General features: G+C 43.1%; 1 protein-coding gene across 3 annotated transcripts in view; it reads right to left on the reverse strand.

Annotated features, from left to right (window-relative positions):
* tmtc1 (transmembrane O-mannosyltransferase targeting cadherins 1) overlaps window positions 1-14,571 on the reverse strand; it is a 95,843-nt gene that overhangs the window by 38,105 nt on the left and 43,167 nt on the right. For 2 of the 3 annotated variants that reach the window (XM_085387398.1, XM_085387396.1), the window contains exons 5-7: window positions 11,972-12,053; window positions 9,914-10,053; window positions 6,175-6,364 (exon numbers count right to left, since the gene is read on the reverse strand). In XM_085387398.1, coding sequence (XP_085243524.1) covers window positions 6,175-6,364; window positions 9,914-10,053; window positions 11,972-12,053 — 412 coding nt within the window. The remainder of the gene's footprint in view (window positions 1-6,174; window positions 6,365-9,913; window positions 10,054-11,971; window positions 12,054-14,571) is intronic. The other variant, XM_085387397.1, reaches the window with a different exon arrangement.

Genomic DNA, 14,571 nt, shown 5'->3' on the forward strand with positions numbered 1-14,571 from the left:
TGGGCTAGCTGGTATATAATCATGTGCTACGTGATCGCTAGCGACACAGCTATGTTAGCATAACATAAACAGTGAAGCTGGAGGACGAACACTAACACTTTTCCACTTATAAAAGTTAACGTTAAGGTTCCTCATGGTTAGAGACAAATGCAATCGCATGGCAGGATGCTGTAAAAGGACCAATCTTCAGTCAGGAGAACAACTGAGATAATCCATCCACAATACCAGGTTAGTCATTAATATACTGCAACAACATGGGAATAGAGCAGCTGCCAGAGAATTCAACATTAATGAATCAATGGTACAGAAGTGGAGGAAGCAAGAAGAATGAGTTTAATAAAGTTTGATTTATCTGACTGCTTTGTTTCGCTTAATGTGCCTTATAATCCTGTGCACTTTATGGTCCGAAAAATACGTACTGCACACTGCAGTTTAATGTTGCAAAGCACCTCTTTTTAACTTCAGTGGATATTATACATGGTTATGCTCAGGATATGTCAGCCCATTTTCACTGGAAATGCCTTTTGGTTAAACTTTCAGCAAGGAATTTGCATTTGCACTGTTACATTTTTATAAAGCTTTAATGTACATAAAAACCAGCTTCTTGTTTAAGTGAAAATAAATGGAAGGTTGTCTTTTTGCGCTAGTAATGTTGTGGAGTTGTATTTTGTCTCGCATCAATTATATCGTCAGTTATATCGTTATCGCAAATTTTCAAATATATATCGTGATAAATATTTTTGGCCATATTGCCCTGTTCTATTAGGCGGTACAGTTTACTGCAGTTAACATTAACAACCCGCTAGCTGCAAATGATCACGTGCAGTTCTGAAAGCAGTGTGGTACAAACAACATTTGAACTTGAATTCATGTTGTTTGTACCAGACTTGTTCTCCAGACAGTGAAGTAGGACCGTCTCTGTCACTTAAATTCCAGTGAATTAAATACAAAATGTTTGAGAAAAACTTATATGTGTACATTCACAATTTCCAACCTTCCCTTTATTTCAAAGGCTAAGTGATCATCTGCAGAGGAAAAAATTTGCCACGGTGTGGTGCACCAAGGTATTTTTTAAATGGACCCAAGAGCAGACACTGCAGGAGACAGAGTGAGCCTTTATTAGGGCTGAATGAAGGCAAAAAACAAAAACGCTAAGAAGAAAAACAGAAAAAGACAACTAAACTGAGTACAGGCTATGAACTACTATGAAACTGTGAAAAACTGAAAACTATGATGAGTATGGTGTGGAATAACAGAGGCCTTGACAGTGAGTGAATGGAAACACAAATAAAATGTCCATCAAAAGCACAGGAGCGCAGGGAACAGTTCATAACTCCTCAGGGGGCCGACCCGGAGGGTGACGGTCCAGAAATTCATAGTTCATTTGATCAGGGGGCCGGCCCGGAGGCCGACGGCACAGGAGTTCATGGTCAAACAGTTCCGGGGGCCAACCGTGCAGACGGCAGCGGCGTAGAAACAGTTCCGGCGGCCGACCTCGACGGCGATGACGTCCAGCTGGTGGCCCGGAGAGTGGCCGGTAATTCCGAGGTGCAGAACGTGGCCTGGGCAGTGGCATAACAGCCACAGGACCAGGCGAAGCAGACGCAGAAGCCGGACCAGGCGACGCTGAAGCAGAGGCCGAGGCCGGACCAGACGAGGATGACGACTCGGATGAAGCTGGACCAGGCGACGCTGATGAAGCCGAAGCCGAACCAGGCGACTGCGTGGGCGGAGACACGGAGGCCGCAGCTGGCGTGGGTGAAGACACGGCTGCTGCAAACGTGGATGAGGCTGCTGGTGGAGCAGCTGGTGGCTGAACGGGCCCCTCGGACCCTCCAGCGGAGACAGGAGGCTGAACGGGCCCCCCTCGGACCCTCCAGCGGAGACAGGAGGCTGAACGGGCCCCTCGGACCCTCCAGCGGAGACAGGAGGCTGAACGGGCCCCTCGGACCCTCCAGCGGAGACAGGTGGCTGGTGCGGTTCTCCTGAAACCCCAGCTGACGTGGCATGAGGCTGAACGGGCCCCTCGGACCCTCCAGCGGAGACAGGAGGCTGAACGGGCCCCTCGGACCCTCCAGCGGAGACAGGTGGCTGGACGGGCTCGCCAGAACCCCCAGCGGACGAGGAAGGTTGCTGGACGGCCTCCTCGGGCCCTCCAGCTGACGAGGCATGAGGCTGGTGCGGTTCTCCTGAACCCCCAGCTGACGTGGCATGAGGCTGGACGGGCTCCTCGGGCCCTCCAGCTGACGTGGCATGAGGCTGGACGGGCTCCTCGGGCCCTCCAGCTGAAGCAGTGGCAGGACCAGTAGGTGCAGAGACTACTGGCTGAACAGAAGGCTGAGCGGGTGATGGAACAAATGACTGAGCTAAACACTGGGGAGCTGGCTGAGCTGCACAGTGGGCTAAGGGCTGAGCTAACGGAAACACAGGAAAATGAACTATGGACTGGGCTGCTAACAGAGCTAATGACTGAGCTATAGACTGAAAAGCATGCAGTAGTGATGGTGGCGATGGTTGTGGACTGAACTCTCCTGAGCCTCTGGAACACAGGGAGGACTGCTGGGGGGGGGGGGGGGGGGTTGCCTGAGCCTTCAGCAGAAACAAGAACTGGTGCAGGCACCTGCCGGACACTAGCCGCTCCCACCCGAGGAGTAGGTACGGGTGCGGAGACGGGCTGTATCCTGGCTGACCTCACCCTGGGGACCGGCATGGGTGCAGGGGTGGACTGGTTCACAGCCCCCCTCACCCTGGAAGCCGGGACAGGCACCGGCAACGGCTGGGCAACTGCCCTTCTCACCCGAGGAGCTGGTACGGGTGCAGAAACTGACAGAGCCTCAGCTGGCCTGGAAACCAGAGCAGGGACCAACTGGACCTCAGTCTCCCTCACCCGAGGAACTGGTACGGGTGAAGGGGCACGCTGGGCCCGAGCTGCCCCAGGAGCAGGAACACGAGCAGGCAAAGGAGCAGGCTCAGAAAAAACAGTCTTAGAATTGGCAGGCTTAGGGTTAATATGTACCGGGTCGACAAAAACAGACCTATCAAAAATGAACTTAGCATTTTTCCCACAATGTTTTTCAGTCTTTGTTTTAGCAGGTTTTGACGTCCTCGGGTTAACAGTCTTAGAGTGAGCTGACTTGGGGATGACTGAACCAGACTTGACAAAACCTGAACTGACAGAACCTGAACTGAGTGTTTTAGACCTGGTGACATTGCTCAGTTTTTCCTTTAACAGCATTTACAGCCTTTGGCGAGTGCTTATTGTCTGTGATTTCTCCCTGTTCAAAGGGAGCAAAATGAAAAAACTTTTCCCAGTCTATGTCATCATCCAAAAGGGAGACTCCAACAGTGTCTGGGGTGAGTTTATTGTCCTTTTCAGTTATGGCTTCAGGTGGGATGTGTGAAAGGCAGTCATTATAACTCACCACCGGGAGTTGCTCAGCAAGTGAAAAGTGACGGCGGCGTGAGCGTCGCTTTCTCTGAGGAGAGGAAGCTGACGGGGCATACAGCTGAGCCTCTGACGTGCGGGACGGCAAGGCAGAGGCTGGAGCGTGAGCATCCGAAGAAAAACAGAGCACTCCCACCTCCCACCGGGGCAACAGGCGGAGGCTTTTGGCAACTTCGGGGACCTCCAAAAGCCAGCCGAGTTCCGCGGAATATGTGCTCAAAATCCGGAGCGCGCCACGGCTTCCAGCGGAGCTCCTCCTCCAGCTGGGCGAGGGCTGCCTCCTGGCGCTCATACAGCTCACTGTCTGCTGGGTCCATGTAATGGTCGTAGTCTTCTGTCATGTTTCGGCTGTGTACAGGCAGGAGAAGGACCCAAACGCAAAACTCACGACAACGAAATTAAACTCAAAAAGCTGCTTTATTGCAGAATGGCATGGAAAACTAAACTGGGACATGGATAACTAACACACAGGGAAACACAGCCATGAGGGAGACTACGACACTGACAAAGAGAAACACAGGGCTTAAATACACAGAGGGATAACGAGGGAATGAGACACAGAAGGAGAGCACAGCTGGGAGTAATCAGGCATGGACGAGACAAGGGAAGCAAAGCTAGAAACACTCACATGAGACATGGACCTTCAAAGTAAAACAGGAAACACACTGACTGAACTCTAAACATGCAAACTTAACAGCAACTGAGAAGACAGACTATAGGGACCAGAAACATGGTACAAAGAGGTCACAGTAGACACAACATTGAACACAGGGAAGCCATATTACAAAGCCAAAGAACTAAACCTATGATAACCATAACTGAAATCTAGGGAAACAAGAAACAGTACAACAAAGGACTCAAAACATAATCCATAATATAAAAACACGAGATCTCTTCAAAATAAAACAGGAAACATGAGAGGCAGACATGACAACATAAGACAACAGACATGAAACACACGAAGGGAAAGGGAGACTTCACAGGGGTTGAAAACACAAGGGGGAGCTAATAAGCAAATGAACATAGGAAACCTAATAAGCTTAAACATACACTATAAACATCAAAAGAACCAAAACTCAAAACACTGGGTCATAAGACCCAGGATCGTGACATAAATGACTGTTCAGTACAGAAATGAAGCCCAACAATCATGTTTTACAGTCCTGTGGTCTCAGCCTCAGATACTCAACTAATCAAAGCTCATGTAGAAACAAACAAACAAATGAACAAATATTTTCTCCTTCATTTCTGTCAAACAAAGCTGTTTGAAACGTTTCCAGCTGTTAGTGTCATGGTTGCTAGGCAACCTGGGCAGCGCGACGGAGGCTAGACCGTCCCATTTCAGAAGCCTCGCACTTCCGGCCTTAGCGGTCTTTGAGTGCGCGGCCCTTGTGGACCGTTAAGGCTGCAGACCGTGAATTGGGATACAGCCATACACACTAGGGGTAATCAGGGGAAGGAAATAGCTGACACAAATGAACCCAATGACGTTACAGGGGAAGTGAACCTAAACACAAAGATAAAGACACAACAGACTCTTTCAAAATAAAACAGGAAACACTAAGAACATACAAAAATCAAAGAATAAAACTAAAATACACAAATCACTGAGTGTTAGTGTTAGTCAAATTTTAGCACAGAAATGGCTTTAGTGAAGGTTACAAATTATCTTCTTATGGCCTCTGACAGTGGACTCATCTCTGTGCTTGTCCTGCTAGACCTCAGTGCAGCGTTCGATACTGTCGACCATAATATCCTATTAGAGCGATTAGAACATGCTGTAGGTATTACAGGTACTGCACTGCAGTGGTTTGTATGATATCTATCTAATAGACTCCAGTTTGTGCATGTAAATGGAGAGTCCTCTTCACACACTGAGGTTAATTATGGAGTTCCACAGGGTTCAGTGCTAGGACCAATTCTGTTTACATTATACATGCTTCCCTTAGGCAGCATCATTAGAAGACATAGCATACATTTACACTGCTATGCAGATGACACCCAGCTCTATCTGTCCATGAAGCCAGATAACACACACCAATTACCGTAAATCCCGGACTACAGAGCGCACCTAATTAAAAGCCACATGCTGTAATTTTAGAAAGAAAATTAATTTTGTATACAGAAATATTACACCTGAGGATTTTTACCGTTTAATTTAATCCGTAAGGTAACATAAACATAGTAACATACAAAAATACATACTGCAAATGCTTTTTTTCCCCTCGAACAGCGCCTGTAACACGGCTACCTGTAAGTATACGTACGTATTGGTAACACACAAATTACGCTGCTTATGGTTTTTTTACGGAACAGTGCACAAACAACATTACAACGTCTCTTAACAACCGGTAAAAATATATACCGTATATATACTACTTATCAATTTTATTGGTCTACTATTACCAGGCAAAATGTTTTTGGCCGCATGAAAAAAAGATATGCATTAGCCGCACGTCAGTATAAGCCGCAGTGTTCACAGTGTGGGAAAAAAGTAGCAGCTTATGACCCGAAAACTAGAGTAGTTAAACTGCAGGAATGTCTTAAAGACATAAAGGCCTCCAATTTTCTGCTCTTAAATACAGATAGAACTGAGGTTATTGTACTCATCCCTAAAAAACTTTTATGCCCTTTAAATGACACATTTGAGGGCAGACAAGATTCACGAGGCAGCAGAGATCATGGGAAATGTGATCTAAAGCTTTTTTGAACTACATTTCTGTTCTTACCTGCAGTGAAAAGATGCAGTGCAGGCATAAAGCAATCATCACTACAGCCAGCAGCATAGTGGCCACATTGCGCACATCACCCAGCGATTCCACCAACATAATGCTGCCAACCTGCCAGTCATAACACAGCACAATGGGGGCCAGCAGCAACCAGGCATTAAAGGACAGCAAATATGAGTAGGTTAAAAACCTGTGGAGAGAGGTTAGAGAAAAAAGAAGAAAAGGACAAAGATATAATAGATGCTTGGTTGTCTAAGGTTACAACTAATTTAGAATAATCTAATAAACTGACATTTAAAGCCCAGTCAAAGAAACCTATAGCAGATCATGGTATACTGAATCCTAAACGTCTTTAAAAGAGTCATGCTGCAGTTGCTGCTGGTGTTCATGTTTGCTCTGATTTAGTCTTTGTATTCTCCCCTTTTGTAAGTGCAGCACAGTATTAAATCCCAGTTCTTTTGTGTTCTTTACGGCCAAGAAAGACACAGGGCTCAGAGTGGTCAAACTGAAACAATGATCTTTAATTTTACATATCTGGGATATGGAGACCTGAACACAAAACACACAACCCCAGGTCTGAAGCACAAACGGAAGCCTAGTTATTTATATACTTGCTCTCTACGTCACACCACACTTTAAGTTTCGATCGAACAGCCTAGTTGGTTTCACTTTCTACTGCAGTTACCATGCTTCTGCAAAACCATGTCGTTTCCTGTCAACACTTTTGGCACAGAGTGTACTCAGAGTTAGGCCTTTCTTATATAAAGCAATATAATCAACATATAAGCATTTAAGATTATAAATTTAAACCTCAACAACAGTTATTATCAAACCTGTGTGACTCATGTATTAATTCTGAAGATTTGTTGTAGCTACCTGCTTCTATTAAAACAGCAAAACTCAACAGTGAGAACTGACAAACAGGACATTGAAGGCTAAAACACCTCTTAATTGAAAGAGTAATTTGGCACCCAGACTTTGCTGTCTGCTTTTATAAATTACAAAATTCAAGAGGCAATGTGTTTGATATGTCAGTAATAATTAATTTGATCCTCAAAGCCTGTTAGGACGTTAAAGTGGTTCAATCTTTTGGCAGAAAGCATCTTTGGATACTTCCAAACTATGGGCACTAATGTGTTACAACCTCAACTCTTTTAGATTTTTCCAAGTAATGCTGACACCACCAGTGGGTAGGAATAATGGTAAATGGCCTGCATTTGTATAGCGCTTTTCTAGTCCCCAAGGACCCCAAAGCGCTTCACACTACATTCAGTCATTCACCCATTCACACACACATTCACACAATGATGGCAAGCTACATTGTAGCCACAGCCACCCTGGGGCGCACTGACAGAGGTGAGGCTGCCGGACACTGGCGCCACCGGGCCCTCTGACCACCACCAGTAGGCAAACACGGGGTTAGTATCTTGCCCAAGGATATTTGGCATGCAGCCACGAGGCAGCCTGGGATCGAACCACCGACCTTCTGATTAGTGGCTGACCTGCTCTGCCACCTGAGCTACAGCCAGCTAAATAATGTAAACTTCATTCTACTCCTTTTTTAAGTATATATATTTTGTGGTATATTTGTGGGAACTTTATTTTTATTTTCTATGTTGTTTTGAATTTACAATGTATTTTCTTGCTTGTTGTTATTTCTATTTACATATTCAAAATAAAACAATTGATCAGTCAACCAGTCAATCAAAATGTGCAGTGATTTGTGCCAGTTCATATACAAAAAAGGTTATGGTGCTTTATATTGATTTATATTGATAAACATATGCAGATACATTAACATTAATTAAAACTAGATACAATATAAAAATAAGAATAAATAATAAATAAATGTCAAACTTTACTACAGTATACAGGGTTTACCAGATGAGAATTTCATTCACTGTTAAATGCTGTGCACGGAGCACACGTGCTAATAAGAGAACACACAGTCTTGCCAAAAAGAAGGTTTTCAAAGGACTTCATGTGGTCCTGTGAAAAACTAAGTACATCCTTATGGAATCCAAAATACATGGGTAACATGAAAGACCAACACAAAGTGGTGCAGACGTGAGAAGTGGAACGAAAATCATACATGATTTCAAACATTTTTTACAAATAAATAACTGCAAAGTGGGGTCTGCGTAATTATTCAGCCCCTTTTGGTCTGAGTGCATAGGCAATTGTCTATGGTGTGAAAAAAGTGTGTAAAAGCAGCAGGATATATATTTCAGTTCTGCTGAGCCAAATAAGACCGGTCAGGGTGAAGAAGTGACAGCCAAAGAAAAGCTTACCACAAAACAGAAAAGTTATGACAAATCAGACTATAAGGCAAAAAGAAAGTGCAGCTTTATGGTTTCATGGACAAAATCATTTCTGTGGCTGCGATATGATGAGCTATATAACCAGGGCTGCACATAAGTGGTCCGCAGGTGCGCATTCGCTGTCAAAATAAAAAACACGCACAAGGGTTAGGGTTAAATTTAAAAACTGTACTTTTGAGTTAAAATATATATTTATAATTTTAATAAATGACAAATTAAAAAGGCATGAACATTTTTTTTGTATCGAAAAAATATCGAACCGTGACACCAAAGTGTGTGTGTGTGTGTGTGTGTGTGTGTGTGTGTGTGTGTGTGTGTGTGTGTGTGTGTGTGTGTGTGTGTGTGTATATATATATATATATATATATATATATATATATATATATATATATATATATATATATATAAGAGTTGGGAGGTCTAGTAAAACGCTATACAAATACAGGCCATTTACCATTTACATACTTAAGGCACATATTAAACAAATATGTAATAAATATCCTGTCTCAGAGTGACGCTGAAAAACTAGTTCATGCATTTATTACTTCGAGGTTGGACAGCTGTAATTCATTATTATCAGGAAGTCAGGATGAAAATCCTTCAATTATTCCATAATGCTGCAGCAAGAGTACTGACTAGAAAGAGAGAGCATATAGTTAGGGCTGGAACAGGTGACCCTGAATCCTCCCTTAGTTACGCTGCAATAGACGTAGGCTGCCAGGGATTCCCATGATGCACTGGGTGTTTCCTTTCCAGTCACTTTTCTCACTCACTATGTGTTAACAGACCTCTCTGCATTGAATCATATCTGTTATTAATCTCTGTCTCTCTTCAACAGCATGTCTTTATCCTGTCTTCCCCCCCTAACCAATGACAGCAGATGGCCCCGCCCCTCCCTGAGCCCTCCCTGATCAATTTTAATTATTATTTTATATTTAATTATTGATGACTTGCTGATCTGCTTTCCATTTTTAATTTTCTTTATCCCTCCTTTTGATCTCCTTGCAGTGCCAGTATTCCTATATCAATTTTTTTATTTTTATGTCTTCTTAAGTGTTTTATTTTCTATTTATTTCCAATCTCTGTCTTGTGCAATAATGATAAGTCTTATCATTAGTGGCTACTTAAACACAATGCACAAAAACCCCCAAACAGGATCAGGGTTAGTTAACGCTCCTATTGTTCATTTTTGTAAGCGGCTTGTCATAAATCAATGATGTAGCATAAATCGGCTGCCTGGACACATCAAGTTGTTTTTCCCCGTGTATCAGATAGTTCAGTAGCGCCAGGCCTCCACTCCCGTCCACCACTGATATAAAAACCATATATATGTATTTATGGTTTACCGGACAATATTTCAATGTTAGAAACAAGTTATATGGATATTAGAAGACTTTTTAGGACAAAATGTTCAATACCAGATTCTTCTGTCTCCATCTGAGTGTGATGCTGACCTGGTGAGAAAGTGAGGTGAGAAGGAGGCGGGATTGTCTTGTTCAGAAAAAAGCGGCATGGATCCTCCCATCAGCCAAAGCCTGAAAGACACGATGATCACTACCTGCAGGATAGAGGAGAGAAACATCTCAGCAAGCCACTCCTTTTTAGACGAAAGTCTTTCCAGGGATTGTGAGTCTACAGCAGGCAAAAAGGTATTGAACATATCACCAATTCTCTAAGTAAATATCTTTCTAAAGGTGACATGGAATTCTCATCAAATGTTGGAAACAGCCTGTCCAGACCACACACGCAAAGACATTAAACCATAAATTATGTGTAATCATTTCCATTCATCCTTTCTTCAATTATATGAACCATGCCAGTGTCATATTCTGAAAAACAGCCCCACACTTCCAAACGTTTCTTTTGATGTTGTGTTTTTGGTGATTTTTGATCTGCAAACATGCGTGTATTATGGCAGAGTTCAACGTTTACCAGACCATTCTTCTGGGATTTCACAGGCTTATTTAAATGTTGCTCAACAAACTTTAAAGGATGTTTTTGCGTGGTGGATGTGCATACTTGCCAAGGCACTTGACTGCATCACTTATCATTTTCTTTAAAACAAGACCAGTCATTACCTGCGGATTCCAGGTATTTCTGCAGCTCTCCACAACTGCTCCTTGGCTCTTGGATAACTGATAGTTCTATTCACTCCTCTGTCTGAAACAAGGCAGGGAGGATCTGGTCACAGCCAGTTTATGGTGAAATAATGTTCTTCCCACTTCCCAGTTATAGATCCAACACTGCTCAATGGGACATTCAGTGTTTAATCATTTCTTCTGTAACAATGCCATCAGCATGTTATGAAACAACAGGGTTGTGAAGGTCATAGGAGACCTCAGCGGTTTTACCCGTCATGAGAGGTTTCGTGTGCGACACCTTGGTAATGTCGCACCATTTACAGGCCATCAGTTGGAACTGAAGCAGCTGGTGTTCATTTGCACTAAGTGGCAGGACTGATTTCTAATTACTGATAGATTTCAGCTGATGCCATGAATTTCCATGGCTTTTTGCACCTTCCCTGTACAATACTTTCTTTTTTTTTACAATTATTATAGGTGTTTTAAGGCTGTAAAACCCATCACTACACACTTTATACACTTTTTTCAGACAGGCATGAACATTTTCACACTTTTCTGTCTTGTTTAAACTCTCAAAGTTCAAATCTTCGTAGAAAAATAAGTCCAGTATTATAGAATGAAACCAAATATCAAACCCTGTTTTCAGGCCAACAACACGGGAATAGAGCAGCTGCCAGAGAATTCAACATTAATGAATCATTAAAGAATCAATGAGGAGTAGGGGAAGCAAGAGGAATGAGTTGAGTAAAGTTTGACTTATCTGACTGTTTTGTTTTGCTTAATGCACCTAATCCAAAAAAAAAATAGGGTAACTAGCATGTCCAGAAGTCCAACTTTTTGTGCAATGGATAGCATCTTCCTCTGCCCTTTCGGTGCTACCATAGGAGCCTTTGATGGTGCAAAATGTTTCGTCAACAGTGTTGTGTTTGTTGGAGAGAAAACTTACAAACATACAGTATAGCACCTCAGAGTCACACTGCTAGTGATTGAAGATTTATATAAATTTGACAAGCTGAATGCATTCTGGAGACACAGCACAAGATTGATTGATAATTGTCTACAGCCAATCAGGATGCAGAACACAATGGCTGTTTAAAAAAAAATAAATAAATAAAAGAAGAAAAAGTATGGAAAATTGCCCCCCAAAAAATCCACAAAACAGCGAGGCCGCGAAAGGTGGACCACATTATAGCGATGGAATAACTTAATTCTTGGAAATCTATGGTTTCATTTCTTTGAATGTGTGGAGTTGATGGGTTGTTACCAACATTTGGTGATAAATTCATGTAAATAGCTCCTTTAGAAATATATTAACACAGAACATTGGTGACGTGTTCGATGCTTACTTTACCCGGTATATATACACTGCAAAGCTATGCACACACAAATACTCACATAGCCGGTGATAAGGCAGGCTCGTTTGATGAAGGGGCTACAGATGTGGAGGAGCTCCCTGAGTGTAGAACTAGACAGGTGACTGTGAGTCAGAGACAGACAGACAATAGTCAGAGTAAAACAATAAAATTAAGTTAGAATTTAAAAAAAAACACATAGGTGTCTATGACAGACTCAATTTTTAACGGCAAAGTTATAGTTTATGGGAATAAAGAGCAAAAAATTGTCGTAGAAGGGAAATAAAAACAGGAATTATGTATAATGTCAATTCCAAAAAATGTTGACTGCAAATATCTTTTTAAAAACCAAACACTTTTTAGCCACGTTTATTTTTGTAATTTTTTCTGTATTCTGTATGATTTAACTTCCGTTTGCCTTGTATGCTTTTGAAGCGTTGTTTCAGTTTAAGCATTTATTGGTTTTCTGTCCGACTGTAAATGAAAAATTTATTTTTGAGATTTTCATGCCATTGCATTTTGTGTTAAAAAATGTCATAACATTTTTAGGGCCCGAGCACTGAGAGTGCGAAGGCCCTATTGTATCTGCTCCGTTTATTATTAATTATTATTATTAGTAGTATTATCATTATTAGGGCCCGAGCACTGAGCGTGTGAAGGCCCTATTGTATTTGCTCCGTTTATTAGGGCCCGAGCACTGAGAGCACCCTAAACCCTATTCTTTGATCCCCATGATAGAACAGAGAAAACCCGACTCAGAGTGGTCAAAACATTTATATTTCTTTATTCAATCATCTTCTGGAAGAGAGAGCCCTGCACAGCCCCAAAAGCCAGTTGCAGAAACTCTAACATTAGAATTTAAAAATGTGTCTCATATAGGTGTTATTTTGGTCCTTTACACTTCACACATAGTTTCATGTTACTAGTTCCTCTTCTTGTCTGGGTGTCCTGTTTTTATTTATATGCTTGTATAGCTCTACACCACGTGTCAAAGTCAAGGCCCGCGGGCCACATCCGGCCCGGCGGACATTTATATCCGGCCCGCGAGATCATTTTATATAGATGTACTATTATTGTTATGCATGACCCGGCGATATGAGGTGCTAATAATATACAAACTACAGATCCCATAATGCAGCGCTGCAGCCTCCGTGCTGAACGCTAGGCTAACTGGGAACATTCCCGCGTCAATCAAGTCAAACTTCTGTTATTGCGAAGCTAGCCGCTCACAATGGTGGAGAGAAAAGTTGATTCTGAAAGCAGAGCCTTTCAGCGCCAGAGACTGAATATATGTTTACAGACATGCTGGTAAACCCGTGTGTCTTATTAGTGGAGCTAATGTGGCTGTAATGAAGGAATTTAATTTTAGACGGCACTATGAGACAAAACGTCAGGATAAGCTGAAAAACCTAAATGCAGAGCAGAAACTACAGAAAGTAGACGAGCTAAAGAAGAATCTGACATTTCAGCAGAGTTTTTTCACCAGAGCAAAATCACAAAGTGCAGGTGTTGTGAAAGCAAGTTTTATTGTAGCAGAGGAGCCAAATCAGCCCGGTACCACTCTGAAGGGCTGCATGATGAAGCTGTGCGACGTCTTGTGTCCAGACAAAACGCAGATTTTGGCAAATGTGAGCCTGAGGAGAAATACGATTGCTGATCGGGTTTGTGAGATGGCCACTGATTTAAGAACACAGTTGTGTGAAAGAAGCAAAAAGTTCATTGCATACTGTCTGTGGATGAAAGTATAGACATGATGGACATTGCACAGCTGGTCATCTTCATCCGTGGAGAGGAAATATTGAACATTAAATCGATGCACGGGACAACGACAGGAAAAGACATTTTTTAAAACGTATGTCAAAGTGTAACCGACATGAAACTGCCCTGGGACAAACTTGTTGGACTTACAACAGATGGAGCGCCGGTGTTGTGCGGTGAAAAAAGCGGACAAGTCAGCAGGATGCAAGTAAAGATGCAGGATCACTGTACCGGTGAGTTAGCAGCATATCACTGCTTCATACACCAGGAAACGCTGTGTGGTAAAGTCCTAAAAATGGAGCATGTAATGATCTGAAGGCCCGCAACACCGCCTTTAGGTCAGGAGATGCACATGCCTACACCCAGGGCTAATCTAAAGAAGGGCATCAAAAAAGCCAAACACCATTACAAAAAGAAGGTAGAAGAACACTTCTCCAACTCCAACCCCCGATGCAGGTGGCAAGAACTCCAGACCATTACAGACTACAGGACCACCAAACCCTCCCCCGTATCCTCTGATGTCTCCTTCCTCAACGAGCTCAACAACTTTTATGCTCATTTTGAGCGAGGGAACCCCACAATCACAACCAAAGCAGACATGACGCCAAACCACCAACCTCTGACTCTCTCCCCCACCGATGTAGGAGCGGTGCTGAGCAGGATCAATGTCCACAAGGCTGCAGGCCCTGATGGCATCCCCGGGCGTGTTCTCAGAGCGTGTTCTGGGGAGCTTACAGGAGTGCTGACAGACATATTCAATCTGTCCTTGGCCCACGCTGTGGTACCGGCCTGCTTCAAATCCACCTCCATCGTCCCGACACCCAAAAACTCCAACCCATCTAGCCTCAATGACTACCGCCCAGTAGCCCTCACCCCCATCATCAC

The sequence above is a fragment of the Rhamphochromis longiceps genome, linkage group LG17 (assembly GCF_057381845.1).
Source record: "Rhamphochromis longiceps isolate RC_006_pf linkage group LG17, R_longiceps_female_GT1.1, whole genome shotgun sequence".
Taxonomy (NCBI): domain Eukaryota; kingdom Metazoa; phylum Chordata; class Actinopteri; order Cichliformes; family Cichlidae; genus Rhamphochromis; species Rhamphochromis longiceps.